General features: G+C 40.3%; 1 protein-coding gene across 2 annotated transcripts in view; it reads right to left on the bottom strand.

Moving 5' to 3' along the window:
• Positions 1-9,796: 9,796 nt before the first annotated feature.
• RNF115 (ring finger protein 115) overlaps positions 9,797-20,450 on the bottom strand; it is a 72,455-nt gene continuing 61,801 nt past the window's right edge. For both annotated transcript variants that reach the window (XM_052636865.1, XM_052636866.1), the window contains 5 exons: positions 16,328-16,378; positions 15,078-15,150; positions 14,066-14,159; positions 11,794-11,909; positions 9,797-11,115 (listed from right to left, as the gene is read on the bottom strand). In XM_052636865.1, coding sequence (XP_052492825.1) covers positions 10,984-11,115; positions 11,794-11,909; positions 14,066-14,159; positions 15,078-15,150; positions 16,328-16,378 — 466 coding nt within the window. In that variant the 3' untranslated portion in view covers positions 9,797-10,983. The remainder of the gene's footprint in view (positions 11,116-11,793; positions 11,910-14,065; positions 14,160-15,077; positions 15,151-16,327; positions 16,379-20,450) is intronic.

Raw genomic sequence — 20,450 nt, 5'->3', positions numbered from 1 at the left:
TAATACAGGACCGTCTCACTCTAAAATCTGTGCTCTCAGTGATCACCTACTACATGCTAAGCAACTTCTCTCTCAACTCCATCACCACTCTCCCCATTCTGAGACTGCCTCCTCCCATTTCCAGAAACAGGATCACCTAACACTCATACTTCAGCCCTTAACCTAAACTATCAAAAGAAAACAAAGACCTAATCTCCACTCCTTGGCAAGCATCTGCCAAATGTAAGCCAATGCCAGCTTTCAGGAGGAAACTGGTGAATATCAAGCAGTCTCACCCTTCAGACATAATTCTTTATTGAATCCAAATCCTCTCAGATGGCTATTTCATTGACAAAGTTAATTTTAATTATTCATACAGATTAAAAACTTTAAAGAGGAAATTTGTCTTAGCCATACAACCTATTACCATTTATTACTACCTCTGACTCCCAAGTTATGCTAGAGGAAAAAAATCTCTAAGCTCTTTTCCTTTTTCTAGTCAGGTGAAGAGAATGAACTTTGATAGTTCATTCCTTTCATCCCTCTCTCCCAACTCAAGACTCAGCAGAATTATGGATGTGGTACTGTTCAGTAAAACAAAAACACACATTTTCTCAGACCCAAAGAAATGACATAGGTCAAGTTACCATGCCTACATGTGACAAAAATGAGGGGACTTTCCTGGATCTCTATGCCTCCCTCAGTTCATGAAGCTAATTTCAGTAAGTGTCTCTGTCCTTTCACTGTGCCAGGCATTCATTGCTATACATGGAAAACCTACCTTGAAACTGAATGGTGTCTTATTTCTTCTTTGATTGTCCTACCTTCTAGCAAGGAGAGGTAGGCTTCTTCCCCACTTCCATCAGGATCATGCAGATTTCATAAGATCACAATTGCAACTTTAAGCAGTAAGACACAACACATGTAAGACTTTCTTCCCTCCTTTCCTTGTCCATTCCCTCCAGTCATAAGGGTCTATCAAACACATATCCCAGGATGAAATACATCAGGTATTTTGTTGCTATTCTTAAGTTTGTAGCATAATACAAATCTTCCTTTTTCTTTCTACAGCTTTGTTAGCCTTGTGCCAGAAGAAATTAAAAAAAAAAAAAAAAAAGCTACAGCAAGAGAAAACAGACTTTCTTTAGCTTGGTATCTTTCACATCACAGTATGCAGAGAAGGAAGTAACAGGCAACAGGTGACAAGAGGCTAAATATGCCAAGAATATGGGAAATATAAGATGGGCAAGTAAATGTATTCCTTCACTTCCCCTCCTCACTGCCAGAACAAACCTAACTTTTTTCCTATCTCAGTCACCAGTAAACAGTGCAGTTCTCACAAAACAGTTGGTATACAGTTCTCATTCAAATACCGGCTAAGTATTTTGTGTTTTTGTACCCTGGAAGAACTTTTCCTCTATGCCCTCCGAACAAAGTCAAATAAACAAGCAAGTCAAACAAAATGAGAACATCAATGTTTTTGGAAGAAATTTTATTTGACACTGTTAAGGGAAGATAGATGAGACAAGCAAACACAGTTAGGACAGGAGAAGAACGCCAGACCCAGTAACTGACTTGGTAGAAAATGAGGAAACAAAGAGACCTTGGTGTTGAACAGCATCCACTAGTGGTGCTGGAGGAAGAGGAAGATTTATTTGTGTAGGTCAGGTGCACCACAGATCCTAATTGTCCAGCTTCAATGAAGTACTTGTCAACCTCTCTAATCATTTCTCTCTTTTTAAATAAACATCAAAGCAGTATTTGCAGCCTTTTCTTTTCTCCCTAAGTTTACAGATCCTCTTGTCTCTCTTTGGACAGATAACCTCTTATCATAGTCAAGCAGAGAGGTGGGGGCAGGATATTCCTGATAAGAGGAACTATATGAATAAAGAGGTGGGAACACAATTCAACCAGGGCTAAATGGCAAACCATCAAAGGGCAACAGACACCTTACCTGTGATCCTTGGCCAGGACCTGCAAAATGTGGGAGCTGAAGTTTATAGGAATAGAGGGAGAAAGGCTGAAAACAGATGGGTTAACACCTTTATTAGTGATAGCATTCAACCTCAAACTAAGGATTTTGGATTTTGTTGTCTTCTGGAGGTAAAAAGACTAGGCATGAAGTCAAAAAGCCTGAATTCAAATTCTGACTCTGCAACATACAAGCTACGTGTCTACGTGTCCTTGGGCAAATGAAGTTTTGAGATACTATTTCTATCTATTTCTATCTACTTATTTATAAAATGGCATATTTCCTACTTTATCTTGTTTCCATAGGATTCCTCTGAGAATCAAATGATATTCTCGATTTTAAACCCAGAACCACTGGAATTCTGACTTTGAAGTCTCCAAAGCTTTCTCCACTATAGTACACTCACTTTAATCTTTATCGACCTATTTTATGTACTAGTGCTATTCTTTTAACTAAATTTTAAGCTTACATGAGTGGAGATGTCTTGTACTTTTTTACTATTCAAAGACTCTTCTGAAACTACTCCATATTATACAATCACTGGAAGTCTCACAAAGAAGCCATATCCAACTATAGAAAAAGTTTTTATCCATTGTGCTGTGCTAATTATAGCCTACATTAAAAAAAAAGTCTGCAGAAAGGACACATGATTACTGGCCAAGTTTATCGAGACATTCAAGAGCATTAGACTACTAACTCTGACTTGAACTAAGCAGAATAAACAAAGCCAACAGTAAGTCAGGGGTCCCAATTCTAAAGAATTTATTTATTCTGCTTATTTCAAGACAGTTAAACAGAAATTTGAAACACTTAACATCTTGACTTTCAAATGCATGAGTAAGTACTCTCCTGGAAACACATCTAAACTTCAATCTATATGAGTGAACCCAAATTCCTATATAACCCAAGGAATTTGAACCTCTGTAAGGCCACGCAATCTATATGAGTGAACCCAAATTCCTATATAACCCAAGGAATTTGAACCTCTGTAAGGCCACGCAGTTACATAAGAAATCTGTTTAAGTATTATCTCTAATATATCTTACAAATAAGTAATACTTCTTCAACTGGATGTAGATTCTTGTGTGACTAATAAAGACAACTTGATTTAAAAGCATTACTGAAAGCATAGCAGCTTTTTGCTGTGCGTTTGTTCCAGCGAAAGATACTAAAACTACAATTATAATCTTGTTGGGAGGGAATCTAATAATTTTGGGACCTCAAAAGTTATACATCTTATTAGAAAAAGAATCATAAGCTCACCTTCCATGATTTATAGATATTAAGTATTTCAGGTGAAAGAGGAAAGGTAACATATAGACTTCACTTCTGGGGACACCTTAAGTGTAATTCGGCAAAACACAAAGTTTATACGTAAGAAATTTGAAACTTGAGTGCCTATAATTTCACTTATCTGGCAGGTATATAAGAAATCAAAACCTCAATAATGTCCACTGGATAAGACATTTTGATCCTCTCTTGATCCTGGAAAAGATCTCTGGTTGTATACTTTGTATTCTACACATTCTATTTTAAAACCCATGGCACAGCCTGCTGGGATGCTGACATTGCTGCAACCTACAATTCCCCGCCCCCAGTAGGATGGACACCTGTGACATGTTTACCTCAGCATTCCCCAACCTTTTTGGCACAAGGGACTAGTTTTATGGAAGATAATTTTTCTAAAGATAAGGGTGGGGAGATGGTTTCAGGATGATTCAAGAGCAGTACAATTTATTATGCCTCCACTGATCTGACAGGAGGCGGAGCTCAGATGGTTATGTGAGGGGGACTGGTTGTAAATACAGACAAAGCTTCACTTGTTCGCCTGACACTCAGCTCCTGCTGTGTGGCACAGTTCCTAATAGGCCACGGACCAGTACTGGTCCATGGCCCAGGGGTTGAGAACCCCTGGTTTACCCCACCAAATCTTTCCCCCAACTCCCTACATCAGAAATTATGCTAGATTAATTTTGGAAACTTTCAGTAAGAGTACTCTCTCCTGCTAGTACCCTCAAACTCCCAAATCTCCACTGGTAAATTCTTGCAAACAGCACCTTTATTTTCCTACTTCTTACTACAGAGACCAGTGGGATTTCCCCTAACAATCAAATATCTACTCATCAGCCCCGCTCCTTCTCCTAAATCTGTCTTCCTTCACAGATGTCAGTGGCCTTCCTAGATCAGCTCTAAAAATCAACTCTGAGGTGGTGTCTCTCACTTCTCCAAACCCCAGAGGCTGTTTTGTTGTTGTTTAGAACAGACAAACTACAATCCCCTCCTGATTAGTTTTTGTTAAGTTCTGATAAACTTATATTCCTTGAGAAATAGTACTTGGACACCAAGAAGAATGAAACTGAAGCACATAGAAGGTCATGTGGGAAGTCAATTTGTCACCAATAATTTATCAAGAAAGAAATTTTAAAAACAATAGACAACTGTGTTACAGTTCACCTAATTATAATACAGGAAAAACATAATGAACACCCTTTCCTCAAAGTCATTTATTCTCAACCTTCAAAAATGATAAGCAGACTTTTAGCTCCAGTGAAACCCTTTGCCACACACCACATAACAGGATGCCTGCCCAAGCCAACATTGCCCCATAATAGAGAAGTATAGAGACACATGGGCCTAAAGCAGGTACAATGAGGGAATCAGACTGTGAGGCTCCAGCTCTCTGCTGTAACCCTGCTCACTTTATCTATTTCAATTCAGTTCAGTCGCTCAGTCGTGTCCGACTCTTTGTGACCCCATGAATCACAGCACGCCAGGCTTCCCGTCTGCCCACCAAATCCCTTCTTCCTCCAGAGTGAAATGTGCATATATGCATGTGCCTATGGAGACACACACACACACACACACACACACACACACACACACACACACACAAATGTTCAGTATAAAGACATAAACAAGGAATTTTTCTAATAATTATTTAATCCAAGTGAGACTTGTTGGGGGGGAAACAAATTCTCACCAAATCTTCCTTCTAACTTGAGAAGTAACTATTGGACCAGACAGAGTACTGCTTAAGGAAAACATTTAACAAGTATTTGCTCATTTGTTATGTAGCAAATGTTCACAACTAAGGAAGCTATTTGGACTCTCCAGGTTTCCCAGCTCTGCAGAGAACTGGCAATAAGAGGAATTTTGAGGGAAAATTAATTGTTAATACTGGGATTATTCCTTCTCTCTGTTGAAGATAAACATTCATCACTTTGCCCTGCCCACCCAACTGCCCAGTTCTAATTCATCTGGAAACTACCCAAGAAGCAATAATCACTCGGAGGCCAGCATGGAGCTGACATACATAACCTCTCAACTTTCAAGTCTACCAATCCCTAGGAAGTCTCTCCTAATTAAGTGCTAACAAAGTTTTACTTCCTCTTATTTCAAATTATAATGAAAAAAGATTAAGAAAAAAAAGACATTTATGAATGAGAAAACAATCTGCTTATCTCTGCATGGAACTCAAAGGGTAGGCCATTTAGCACAAATGTAAAGGCCTCAAGTCTAATGCCTAAGATATGAAATTGCAACTTTCTTCTATTCGCTTTGATAATGAGGGAAAGCTGAATCATCTCTCCTAGTAAGGCTGACTCCTAGTAAGACTCCAATTTCCTGAGTCTGTAAACTTTCAGGCTGTAAAGGAATGAACACCTGAAATATTTGGGTTATGGAGACTTCTGCTTTGGGCACTGTATCAAACTGTGTTTGGATCCATAATCATGTGGCCCAATTCTTTATAATAAATCTCTATACACATGTACACACACAACCTTACGGTTCAGCTTCTCTGGAGAACCCTAAAACACTCCTTACCTAAATTAACCTGGAAGTCTGAGACATTTCCTATTCTTTGAAGAAACACTACAGATTCATTAAGTAGGTCTTGAAAACAGCAAAAAGATTTATCTTCTTTATCTAAAAGAATAAAAAAAAAGTGAAGGAAATTTCTGATAAGTTACATTGATGCTATTCTTATATTGAAAAGTTAAATCCCTATCCAGCACTTTGTTTGCATACCTTTGTAAAGCCACTCAAGAGTCTTTCTGGTTGTCTAGTTTAGATTACTTCAGTCGTTCAGTCATGTCTGACTTTTTGCGACCCCATGCACTGCAGCACGCCAGGCTTCCCTGTCCATTACCAACTCCTGGAGCTTGCCCAAACTCATGTCCATCAAGTCGGTGATGCCATCCAACCATCTCATCCTCTGTTGTCCCCTTCTCCTCCTGCCTTCAATTTTTCCCAGCATCAGGTCTTTTCCAATGAGTCACTTCTTTGCATCAGATGGCCAAAGTATTGGAGCTTCAGCTTCAGCATCAGCCCTTCCAATGAACATTCAGGACTGATTTCCTTGAGGACTGACTGGTTGGATCTCCTTGAAGACCAAGGGACTCTCAAGAGTCTTCTCCAGCACCACAGTTCAAAACCATCAATTCTTTGGCGCTCAGCTTTCTTTGTAGTCCAACTCTCACATCCATACATGACTACTGGAGAAACTATAGCCTTGACCAGACAGACCTTTGTTGGCAAAGTAATGTCTCTGCTTTTGAATATGCTATCTACGTTGGTCATAGCTTTTCTTCCAAGGAGCAAGCAACTTTTAATTTCATGGCTGCAGTCACCATCTGCAGGGATTTTGGAGCCTAAGAAAATAAAGTCTCTCACTGTTTCCATTGTTTCCCTATCTATTTGCCATGAGGTGATGGGATCGGATGTCATGATCTTAAGTTTTCTGAATGTTGAGTTTTAAGCCACCTTTTTCACTCTCCTCTTTCACTTTCATCAAAAGGCTCTTTAGTTCTTCTTCACTTTCTGCCATAAGGGTGGTGTCATGTGTATCTGAGGCTATAGATATTTCTCCCAGCAATCTTGATTCCAGCTTGTGCTTCATCCAGCCTGGCATTTCACATGATGTACTCTGCCTATAAGTTAAATAAGCAGGGTGACAATATACAGCCTTGAAGTACTCCTTTGTTGATTTGGAACTGGTCTGTTGTGCCATGTCTGGTTCTAACTGTTGCTTCTTGACCTGCATACAGATTTCTCAGGAGGCAGGTAAGGTGGTCTGGTATTCCCATCTCTTGAAGAATTTTCCACTTTGTTGTGATCCACACTGTTAAAGGCTTTGGCATAGTCAATAAAACAGAAGTAGATGTTTTTCTGGAACTCTCTTGCTTTTTCTGTGATCCAAAAGATGTTGGCAACTTGATCTCTGGTTCCTTTGCCTTTTCTAAATCCAGCTTGAACATCTGGAAGTTCATGGGTCACATACTGTTGAAGTCTGGCTTGGAGAATTTTGAGCATTACTTTGCTAACGTGTGAAGTGAGTGCAGTTGTGTGGTAGTTTGAACATTCTTTGATTGTGTGGTAGTTTGAACATTCTTTGGCATTGCCTTTCTTTGGATTGGAATGAAAACTGACCTTTTCCAGTCCTGTGGCCACTGCTGAGTTTTCCAAACCTGCTGGCATATTGAGTGCAGCACCTTAACAACATCATCATTTAACTGGCATCATTCTAGTCCTCTAGTTGTAAATAAAATTACACCTGCCTGTCCTGGCATCAGTTCAGTTCAGTCATGTGCGACCCTGCGACCCCAAGAACCGCAGCACGCCAGGCCTCCCTGTCCATCACCAATTCCCGAGGTCCACCCAGACCCATGTCTACTGCGTCGGTGATGCCATCCAACCACCTCATCCCCTGTCATCCCCTTCTCCTCCTGCCCTCAATCTTTCCCAGCATAAGGGGCTTTTCAAATGAGTCAGCTCTCCATATCAGGTGGCCAAAGTATTGGAGTTTCAGCTTCAGCATCAGTGCCTCCAATGAACACCCAGGGCTGATCTCCTTTAGGATGGACTGGTTGGATCTCCTTGCAGTCCAAGGGACTCTCAAGAGTCTTCTCCAACACCACAGTTCAAAAGCATCAATTCTTCGGTGCTCAGCTTTCTTTATAGTCCAACTCTCACATCTTACATGACTACTGGAAAAACCATAGCCTTAGACTAGACGGACCTTTGTTGGCAAAGTAATGTCTCTGCTTTTGAATATGCTGTCTAGGTTGGTCATAACTTTCCTTCCAAGCAGCAAGCGTCTTTTAATTTCATGGCTGCAATCACCATCTGCAGTGATTCTGGAGCCCCAAAAAATAAAGTCTGACCCTGTTTCCCCATTTATTTCCCATGAAGTGATGGGACCAGATGCCATGATCTTCGTTTTCTGAATGTTGAGCTTTAAGCCAACTTTTTCACTCTCCTCTTTCACTTTCATTAAGAGGCTTTTGAGTTCCTCTTCACTTTCTGCCATAAGGGTGGTGTCATCTGCATACCTGAGGTTATTGATATTTCTCCCGGCAGTCTTGATTCCAGCTTGTGTTTCTTCCAGCCCAGCGTTTCTCATGATGTACTCTGCATAGAAGTTAAATAAGCAGGGTGACAACATACAGCCTTAATGTACTCCTTTTCCTATTTGGAACCAGTCTGTTGTTCCATGTCCAGTTCTAACTGTTGCTTCCTGACCTGTATACAGGTTACTCAAGAGGCCAGTCAGGTGGTCTGGTATTCCCATCTCTTTCAGAATTTTCCACAGTTTATTGTGATCCACACAGTCAAAGGCTTTGGCATAGTCAATAAAGCAGAAATAGATGTTTTTCTGGGACTCTCTTGCTTTTTCAATGAACCAGCAGATGCTGGCAATTTGATATCTGGTTCCTCTGCCTTTTCTTAAACCAGCTTGAACATCTGGAAGTCTACGGTTCACATATTGCTGAAGCCTGGCTTGGAGAATTTTGAGCATTACTTTACTAGTGTGTGAGATGAGTGCAATTGTGCAATAGTTTGAGCATTCTTTGCCATTACCTTTCTTTGGGATTGGAATGAAAACTGACCTTTTCCAGTCCTGTGGCCACTGCTGAGTTTTCCAAATTTGCTTACATATTGAGTGCAGTACTTTCACAGCATCATCTTTTAGGGTTTGAAATAGCTCAACTGGAATTTCACCACCTCCACTAGCTTTGTTCGTGGTGATGCTTCCGAAGGTCCACTTGGCTTCACATCCCAGGATGTCCAGCCCTAGGTGAGTGTGAGTGATCACACCTTCGTGATTATCTGGGTCGTGAAGATCTTTTTTGTACAGTTCTTCTGCGTATTCTTGCCACCTCTTCGTAATATCTTCTGCTTCTGTTAGGTCCCTACCATTTCTGTCCTGGCATATCCAGATAATAACAAAACTTCCAAGCTAACATCATTTTTCTGAGACAGCTGATATTGTCAATATTGTTTTACTTGAAAACCACAACATACTCCAACTTCAGTCGAGCCCATCTCAACCTAAGCAATGGCCATTCACAATATACCTCTTATGTCCCCTCAGACTCATCACCTCTTCTCATTCAAAGCCAATGTATATCTCTGGGTTACACTTCAATAACCATAGTAAACAGTTTACATTCTCCAAAAACACTCTCTCTACAGAGGTATAACATAAGAGTCATATGAGAAAACATCTCATTCTCTCTGGGCTCAACCTGAATCATACCTTATGGTCACAACTTTTAGGGGCAGGCTATTAATTCAGCATTAAATTCTCCCACTTTCTCTCTTCCCTCCCCTACTCCTCTATCCTCTACTAAATTACGAAGATCTCTCTAACCCCACCCCTCATGCCCAAAACCAGTGTGACAGACTCCTAACCAAGAAAGAGACTCACCAAAGACTCATCTTCTTGATCATTCCAACCATGAAGGGCTGATAAGACCACACCCATGGTGCCCCTCTTGTCACCCTTTTTGGTGGACCAACTGTGTTTACACGTTCCCATCATTTATTTTTAAGACTTTGAAGTTCCAACAACATTCTTAAGCTTCTTCATTTATTCAACTTTAAACACTTAAATGCACCAAAGAGCATGTACGTGTACACGGGACACAGGCTGAAAAAAGAAGGCCTATCTCTCCTAGGCCAAGTTGTTTCGGCATGATCACAAAAATCAATATGACTGCAAGTATAGCCAGAACCAAGCAAACATAAAGAGGTTTCAGAGATGATAAATGCACTTTAAAAATTAAAATGAAACAACATAAAGTCTCAATTCCTGAAGACCAATGAATTATAAAAAAAACATGAATCAGCTGCAGAAGCAGTAATAAAATAATCCTATTTCTGTGAGGGAACTTACTTTAAGGTCCCCAGGATAAACAGTGAGTTGAGAATCACTGAAAAACCTCAGAACCAGAGATTCCAAACATCTGTCTTTCTGTGCCTTTATCCTGCCCAACTTATTCCCAAATAGGAACCAGAATCAGATTCCTACCAACGTAAGACTCTTAAGACATGTCATTTGTCATGTTGGTTTCTGCAGAACCTGCATCTTACCAAGTAGTCTTTGAAAATAAAAATGAGAAAACCAAAGAGTACAATTAGAAGCCTTCCCACTGTAACTTTGTTTTGATTTGCTCTCGAAAGATTTAAGAAAAAAAAATCATTAGTCTCAGATTCCTGATTTAATATGACTTCACTCCATGGCTAATGTGGCCAAGAGTAAATGCTTTTGTACAATTAAAACAGAAGTACTTTATCAGCAGGGCTTTACGGCTGGTTCCACTGTATTTACTATAAAGTACACTAACGACGGTGGAGGTTGAAGAAAGAGGTGGAAACAACCATCACAAGGTAACGTGACAGACAGCAAGACCCTAGGTAGACTTTAAGGAACCAATTCTATTCTGGTAGGGGAAACCCACATAATTAACCAATTCTATTCTGGCAGGGGAAACCCATATTAATTAAGTTTCACACTTACAAAATTATCACTCTGAATTCAGGAATAAGAGGCATTTGGTTCTAGATACAATTCCATCTGTAGACACTAACTTTAAATTTAGAGAAGAAAAACACTCAGTGAATTAATATTATGAGTTGGGGTTTCTTAAGTGATTCCTAAATCCACCTACTATTTTTTTTGCATTGATACAAATAATAGCTGTGATAGGAGGTCTACCATAGCCCTGGCTCAGACGTGGTCTTTAGTTTCAGAAAGTCCACCGGTCATGTAGCTGGCTGTCAATGTTAAATCTGTTGCTTGCAGAAGCCCCGGATCTCTGTGTTTGCTGAGTAGAGTCCTCACCATTTAAGCTCTTCCTACATACAGGACATGCGTCATGCTGAAACAGAAAGATACAAATCCACGTGAACAGCCTGACCTGAGAAGCTGGAAGAACTAACTAAACACTTAAGGAACCCTGACAGTTAGCAGGTAGATAAACAAAAAGGGCATGCCTTCTCACAGAGTACCCCAGGACAAGTGTAACCCCAGGACATTTCCCAAACAGAACTTTTAACAGAACTGACAAAGAATTCAAGGCAGCAACTTAACGATAGCTAACACATACTATCAAACAGAACTAACTAGAAACAATGACTGAGATGGACTTAAGCAGGGGTCAGCAAACTTGCTCTGTTAAAGAAAAAATAGTAACTATTTCAGACTCTGCAGGCCATACCACCAATGTTGCAACTACTTAACTCTGCTGAGGGACCACAAAAGTAGCCATAGACCATCTGTAAACAAATGAGCATAGCTATGTTCCAATGAAACTTCATTTACAAAACTATGTGCCAGGCCACAGAAACCTATAGGCTGTAGTTTGCTAACCCCTGGTCAGAGAAGTTCTGAACAGATTAACAATCTAAAACACAGTAATGGTGCTACTAGGAGTTAGCCAGAAACTAAAATCTGATTTGTTTGGCTCTCCACTAACTGTTACTTATGCCCTTACTGATCCCCCCAAGACATGACTGGCACAGGGGCCCTATCACAGATGAGAGCTGTCTGTACTTACCAGTTCTAACCATGGCACAATACAACTGCTGTGAAAGTAGTGGTTGCAGGGTAACTGCCGGACTTCCTCCTCAACTGTGTAATCTTCTTTGCATACTGGACACTCTAAGCCCTTATCTGTTAGAGGAGGAAATGCCTTTTAAAATAAGCAAAAAGAAGGAAGAAAACCTAGCCTAATGTCTTTAATAACCAAAGGTATACAAAGAAAAAACAAAGTGCATCTAGGGCGGAGGCAGAGAAGAAGCAGAATTTTACTTCAAAATGGGGACAGAGGTGGTAATAGCCAGGGACATGAAAAGGACTGACGAATGGGCCCATTCCAATAAGGTCCAGACAGCAACTCTATGAGGTCTATTTTTCAACATAAAGAGTTGGAAGAACTGGGGCTTAGATTATCTGTTAAGTAAAACAGGAAAAATATCTTCTCAAATGTGTTCTGGCAGTTTCTACTTAGGAAACACTGGCAATCTGTCCACCACAACCAAAGGACTCATCTCAACAATCTTCACAGTTCTCATTCAGTGTGTCAAGCCACTTTCACTCTACTACTTTCGACATTACACATCCTATTGCATCATGGTTACCCTAAAGCCCTTTTTACGAGGTGTTTATTAAAAGCTGTACCAAGAGGTGCTGCTACAGAACTGCAAGGGTAACTCAGGCTCCAAGTCCAGAGACAGGAAAACTTCTTCTGAGACAAAATGGCTACAAACTGAACTAGGATTACCAAGCAGCAAATTCCAAGTTTCCCAAGTTTGGCTAATAACACCAGCTAGTCTATCTCTCCAGCAGCTAGGGTATGTATGCTACATGCCCCACAGTATTCACAGCATTTGGAGTAAAATACCACTTAAAAGATTCACTCCCTCCTCTCTACTCCCACGATGTTTGCCCTAATTTCAGCTTTTACTTCTCATGCCTAGTTTACTGCAATAGCCTCTCAGGTAACAACCCTGACTCCAGGCCTGCCAAATATATCCTATACTTTGCTACCAGTTAGTTTTCCCTAATACCAGCTCCACAGCAATTCCCAGCTCATCTTTTCTTGGATTCTCAGTTGGGATCCCCAAAAGCAACAGATTCAAAAAAAACATCACATCACCTCCTTATTCAAACCAGGGCCTGCTCACAATTCTTCCATCCCTGATGATGTCAGCACCACCTCTGTAGTTGCAGAGTTGCAAAACTTTAGAATCATCTTTCCCCCTTTCCCCTCCTTATCTTATGCAATCAATGATGAAAGCGTTTCTTCAAAAATTATCTGAGTCTACCCTTTCCTTTGTAGCACTGCCACCATCACCTGAACCCCATCAGAATGCTGCAACAGCCCATTAAGAGTATTTCTGCTCCTTCCCTCTTCCAACCTATTTTAGATACTACCTTCCAAACTAATCTTCCCCAAAGATCACTCAGATTCCCTTATTCCTCCAGTTAGGGACCTACAAAATTTACCTATTGCCTAAAACATCCAGCCCTAACTCCTCTGCCAGTTTCAGGGTCCCCTGCAACAAGGACTTATCCAGTCATACCTATCCAATTACACCTCCAATTCAAACATACCTCCCATCACTCCACAAATTAGATTCTATTTCAGATCTAATGAGGTTACACTCCTTATACCTAATTCAGACTCCATGTTCATACTGACATTCTTCATTGGTTCATACTTTGCCATAAACAGAATAATCTCTCTAAGATGGCCCATCCTGTCTTTTAAAATCTTCTGACTCTCTAAAGTAGAATTCATGGGGAAAGAAACTCCAACTCCAAACTAATGTCCCTTATCACTGTTTTTTTCATGCTTATAAATAAAATAATATCTATCTAATGTACCTAAGTATAGGGTAGATGTGAAACAAATTCCTAGCCTCCTATTTTTCTCTTCCTTTTCCCCTAGAGTATCATTTGCTCAAGTACTTTTTACATAATAATGTCTAATTTGGTGAGTTTTGCTTCCTCTAGTAAAGTTCTTCAAGAAATCAAGCTTTATATACCTTTGCACTTCTCTATTTCCTGAATGGCAGCTAGAAAAATAGCATGGTAATTGCTCAGGAATTACCTGTTGACTAACCCTAATGAAGGGATAGGTACCTTTCATATCTGGCACACAGGTAGGAACTTTAGGAATGCTACAGTTTCACAGAAGATTTTTAATATATAGTACATGGCTCAGATTCTGAACAGAGATAATAAAACGAAAACACACACATGAAAAGGAACCTACCAAAAAAAAAAGAAAAGGAACCTACCAAAAAAAAAGAAAAGGAACCTACCAACTTGTTCCTGAGTTACTGTCACTGTTGGAAGAGATGTGATCTTTTCCTTGTCAGCTGGGGGAGGCCCTGTATTTTCCAGTTGTCCTAAAAGCTACAAAAAAAAGGGCAAAGAAGAAGTGGCAGACATCAAACTATCCCTAGGAGGGAGCAGCTGCTCCATCTGATAACAGTACAGACATTAGAAATGTTAGTTGCTTTTGCTTCCACAAGGCTCTGAGAGGCTTGGGTTTGCCCTTTCCTGCTGCCAGAATAATTGCTTTACATTTTCAGAGTGACATTAGTATAAGCCTACAGACAGATCCATCATTGCAAGGCTCACCTCTGGGCATAAAGCAACTTTGGAGGCAGCAAAAGGGTTGTGATGTCACAAATAAAACTACACCTTAACAGAAATTGATACTTAACCAGTTCAAAAACTTCATTTTTCTGAAAGAAAGAAAAAGGTGAGAGTATGGAAAGTAGCATTAGGTAAGCCAAGAAATAGGTAAATTACTTCCTACAAGAAGACCTGGATATAAATGACATGCTTTCTAGTCTCAGCAATCCACAAGGGAAATGAAAAACCAATTAAATTAAAATAAACATAAACAAGTGGAAGCAATTATACATGGCATGGGAATACCTTTTTCTCTGCTTCCTTCCCCTACTTTGCTCCCTCTAGCAGAAATCCCTGCTTCAACATGTGAGGACACCTTTCTTTTTTGTGAAGTACTTGTCAACAGAATCCTCATAGGAATGAACAAGAGGCCAAAACAGAAAATACTGTTATAGAAGTTTTTTCCTTTGGAGTTGAAGCTATCTTCTAGAAAGTCCCTAGGACCAAGAAAATACATGGATGCTGAGCTAAACCCATAAACCATTTATCTCTTTAGTAAAACAGAAACCCACAAGCTCAAAATATTAGGGAAAGCAGAGTGACTGCCATTTCAGAAAGTAGCAGAAGGAAAGCAGGAAGCCTGTGGAACCATGAGACACACTGAACAGACACCCTCAAAAGGCAGCTCCTCACCTGGGTTACAATGGCATCAAGCCCTGTCTGACCCCAGGCATAGTCCCCAGGGTTGGAGTGCAGCATCCCGCTCCTATACATGAGATGAGACAGACAGCGTTAGATGGAGTGACCAGGCTCCGCCTTACACCACAGAAAAAGTTGGCAGAGGAATCCTGCTCTCTCTCAGAGCTGGCAAGTCACTAGTTCTCTAGAACCAAGTGGCAAAGAATTTCTCAGTGATTTCAAGGTCAAACAGATTATCCAAAGGCAGTCTCTTATTCTCCAGGAATTTCTGCTTAACTGTATGAAACATAAAATGTGACGCTACCTAAAATACCACCTGACAAACCAGAGCAAAAAGAGTGACTCATTGCCTGTTGGTTAAAAGTTTGTCTCCTCTGTGCCCATTTAAATTAAACATAGATGGAGCTGCTTTGTAAGGAGATTTTTCCCTTCCTGAGTGGCCAAAATTGACAGCAAAGTTCCCTCATTCTAAGGGGCAGCCTGTGGCCTTACACAATGAGCAGCTTTCAAGTAGAGAAGCAGCCATAGCAGTGTCTCTGAATCACAACTTAGAGTAGTTACAAAAGGGATTTGGCAGCACCTCTTTCTGGAGCTGTTGGTATACTACCCTGCATGACAGATATCCAGACTCTTTGGCTGGAACATGCTTAAAGAAACTAGAGGCTGGAAAACAGGGTAACTGTGTGGAAGGACCAAGATCCCTCTGAGCAAAGAAGCCTTCTGGGGTAGAGTCAGAAGTGGCAAATAATTGTCCAGACAAGAAGACATTCCATCTTTAACCTGTACAGTAAGTAACTGTCACTCTGTTACTGAATTTAAGCCTTTTGTTTCTTCTGAAAAAACCTTCTTACTTTGAGAAAAGGAAGTGAAGCAATGTTTTCAATTTCAGAAATTCTTAAGGAATAAAATCTTCCCATATAATCTCCAAGAAAAACTCACGAATCAGACATCAACCTTGGTAGGGACCACCTCACTCCCTACCTCAGCACGACCCTCAGACCTGAGTATCAATGGAATCAGACACCCTGCAGGATCAGGATGGCCCTCATCAGCCTGAATTACACAAAAAATAAGTTCTGATTAAGTTTGGGCTCAGCAGACAACAGCAGTCTTTAACAGCCTGCCAATCACATCTATACACTCACCTGTGCAGCTCCTTTTGTCTCTCATTATGGCACAGATACTACAGTACTGAAAATGACACTACTCCAGGAGACTGAGACAGAAGGCAACTAGTTACTTACCAAGAAAATGGGGATCCAGGAATGAATCCTGCAATGATCTGTTGTAGTACTCTGTTGAAGAAAAAAAAATAGTTAAAAGACAACAGACTCATGAAAGTACTCTGTAGATATCCATGGCTGACTCATCACCAACCCCCTCCCCATAACACAATGGCTTTTCACTCTAAAAAATAGCACCAGAAATCAGTCTGCTATCTGGTAGACTGCTTCTTTGCTATTATGGCTGTCTTCCTTAGATTTTTATGAATTAAGCAGGAAAGGACTCTGACTGTATGGTTAGTGTTCAAACTATGATTCCTGGATCCTTGGCAGCAACATGAGAGGCTTATAGAGATGCTAGGCCAGTGGGATTCTGGACCCACCTCCCTGCAACAGGAGTAGTTCCACTTTTATGTCTTATATACATTGTGCAATGGAGAAGGTAATGGCACCCCACTCCAGTACTCTTGCCTGGAAAATCCCATGGACAGAGGAGCCTGGTAGGCTGCAGTCCATGGGGTCGCTAAGAGTCGGACACGACTGAGCGACTTCACTTTCACTTTTCACTTTCATGCACTGGAGAAGGAAATGGCAACCCACTCCAGTGTTCTTGCCTAGAGAATCCCAGGGACAGGGGAGCCTGGTGGGCTGCTGTCTATAGGGTCACACAGAGTCGGACACTGAAGCGACTTAGCATACATTGTGCAAAATACTATTTAAAGGTACGGCACCCACGCACATCCCTTTATTTGGCCGTTCTGGGTTGTAGACATTCACAAGTTATTTTATACTCCTCTTTTGGGTATAGGCTGGACTTATCGACTTTTCTTTTTTCTTTTTTGATGTACAACTGACATATAACATTGTATTTTCTTTTCAGGTACAACATGATTTGATGTTTGTATATATCGCAAATGATCATCATAATAAAACTTATTCACATTCATTACCATACATAGTTATAAAATTTTACTTTCTTATGATCTACTCTTAGCAACTTTCAAATATGCAATACAGTATTAAAATAACACTGTAATGTAATTAACAGTAATGAACTATAATCTCTCTCATTGTGAGTTTCATTTACATTTCCCTGATAATACAGTCATTCTGCTATACATTATACCCCCAATATTTATTTTATAGCTGGAAATTTGTATCTTTTGACCCCCTTCACTGATTTTACTTATTCCCCAACCCCTGCCTATGGCAATCGACCAATCTGTTCTCTTCTATCTATGAACCTGGACACTGAATTCTTTTTTTTTTTTAAGATTCCACCTATAAGATTATATAGTATTTGTCTTTCTCTGATTTATTTCACTTAGCATGTCCTCAGGGTCAGACATGACTGAAGTGACTTAGCAGCAGCAGCAGCGTCCATTCATGTTGTTGCAAATGGCAAGATGCCAGTCTATTTTAGAGCTGAATAATATTCCACTGTACATGTGTACCACCATTTCTTTATCCATTTGTCTATCAGTGGACCCTTAGGTTGTTTCCATGCCTTGGCTATGGTAAACAATGCTGCAATGATCATGGGGTGCATGTATCTTTTCAAATTTGTGCTTCTATTTTCTTCAGATGAATATGCAGAAGAGGAATTGCTGGATCATAAGGTAGTTCTTTTTTTTTTTTTTTTGAGGAAACTCCATATTGTTTTCCACATTGGCTATACCAATTTACATTCCCAACAATAGTGTATAGGAGGTTCATTCCCTTTTCTTGACACCCTCATCAACATTTGTTATTTCTTATCTTTTTGATTATAGCCATTCTAACGGGTGTGAGGTGATAGCTCACTGTGGCTTTGATTTGTATTTCTCTGATGATTAGTGATGGCAGAGCATCTTTTCACGTGCCTGTTGGCCACCTATATGTCTTCTTCAGAAAAATGTCTATTCAAGTCCTCTGCACATTTTTTAATTCGGATGTTTGTTTTTATTGTTGCTGAGTTGCATGAGTTCTTTGTATTATTTTGGATATTAGTCTCCTGTTGGATATATCATTTGCAAATACTTTCTCCAATTCAGTTGGTTTCCTTTTCATTCTCTTGATTTCCTTAGCCATGCAGAAGCTTTTCAGTCTGATGTAGTTCCACCTGTTTATTTTTGTCTTTGTTGCCTCTGTTTCTGGAGTCATCCAAAAAAATCATGGAATGTAAAGCCAAGTAGGCCTTAGAAAGCATCACTACGAACGAAGCTAGTGGAGGTGATGGAATTCCAATGGAGCTATTTCAAATCCTGAAAGATGATGCTGTGAAAGTGCAGCATTCAATATGTAAGCAAATTTGGAAAACTCAGCAGTGGCCACAGGACTGGAAAAGGTCTGTTTTCATTTCAATCACAAAGAAAGGCAATGCCAAAGAATGCTCAAACTACCGCACAATGGCAGTCATCTCACACGCTAGTAAAGTAATGTTCAAAATTCTCCAACCAAGTCTTCAGCAATATGTGAACCATGAACTTCCAGATGTTCAAACTGGTTTAAGAAAAGGCAGAGGAACCAGAGATCAAATTGCCAACATTCACTGGATCATGGAAAAAGCAAGAGAGTTCCAGAAAAACATCTATTTCTGCTTTATTGACTATGCCAAAGCCTTTGACTGTGTGGATCACAATCAACTGTGGAAAACTCTGAAAGAGATGGGAATACCAGACCACCTGACCTGCCTCTTGAGAAACCTGTATACAGGTCAGGAAGCAACAGTTAGAACTGGACATGGAACAACAGACTGGTTTCAAATAGGAAAAGGAGTACATTAAGGCTGTATATTGTCACCCTGCTTATTTAACTTCTATGCAGAGTAGATCATGAGAAACACTGGGCTGGAAGAAGCACAGGCTGGAATCAAGACTGCCGGGAGAAATACCAATAACCTCAGATATGCAGATGACACCACCCTTATGGCAGAAAAGTGAAGAGGAACTAAAAAGCCTCTTGATGAGAGTGAAAAAGGTGTTTTAAAACTCAACATTCAGAAAAAGAAGATCATGGCATCTAGTCCCATCATTTCATGGGAAATAGATGGGAAAACTGTGGAAACAGTGTCAGACTTTATTTTGGGGGGCTCCAAAATCACTGCAGATGGTGACTGCAGCCATGAAATTATAAGATGCTTACTCCTTGGAAGAAAAGCTATGACCAACCTAGATAGCATATTGAAAAGCAGAGACATTACTTTGCCAACAAAGGTCCGTCTAGTCAAGGCTATGGTTTTTCCAGTGGTCATGTATGGATGTGATAGTTGGACTGTGAAGAAAGCTGACCACCAAAGAACTGATGCTTTTGAACTGGGGTGCTGGAGAAGACTCTTGAGAGTCCCTTGGACTGCAAGGAGATCCATCCAGTCCATTCTAAAGGAGATCAGTCCTGGGTGTTCTTTGGAAGGAATAATGCTAAAGCTGAAACTCCAGTACTTTGGCCACCTCATGCAAAGAGCTGAGTCATTGGAAAAGCCTCTGACGCTGGGAGGGATTGCGGGCAGGAGGAGAAGGGGACGACAGAGGATGAGATGGCTGGATGGCATCACTGACTCACTGGATGTGAGTCTGAGTGAACTCCAGGAGATGGTGATGGACAGGGAGGCCTGGCATGCTGCAATTCATGGGGTCGCAGAGTCGGACACAACTGAGCGACTGAACTGAACTGAAAAAAATCATCACCAAGACTAATGTCAAGGAGTTTCCTGCCTGTATTCTTATAGGCATTTTACAGTTTCAGATCATATGTACCAGTCTTTAATCCATTTTAAGTTAACTTTTGTATGGTATAAGACACTGATCCAATTTCATTCTTTTCCTTGTGGCTATCCAGTTTTTCCAACACCACTTATTAAACAGACTGTTCTTTCTCCACTGTATATTCTTGGCTCCTCTGTCATAAACTAATAGACCATATATGCATAGATTTATTTCTGGCCCTCTGTTATCTTGATTTAGATATCTATTTTCATGCCAATACCATACTCTGGCTTACTTCTTTTTTTTATCATTAAAAATTAAATTTCTTTCATTACCAAAGTTAAGGAAGTCAAATAAGACACAAAGATTTAAACAGATTCTTACAAAAGATTCTCTGTCTTATCCAACCCCCTGTTCCTGCTCCCAGAAGGGAGTCACTTTCTGTGGTTGTTTCTGGCATT

This window comes from Budorcas taxicolor, chromosome 3, assembly GCF_023091745.1.
Source record: "Budorcas taxicolor isolate Tak-1 chromosome 3, Takin1.1, whole genome shotgun sequence".
NCBI lineage: Eukaryota > Metazoa > Chordata > Mammalia > Artiodactyla > Bovidae > Budorcas > Budorcas taxicolor.
Note: the sequence above shows the minus strand (reverse complement) of the source record. Positions and strands in the feature narration are given on the sequence as shown.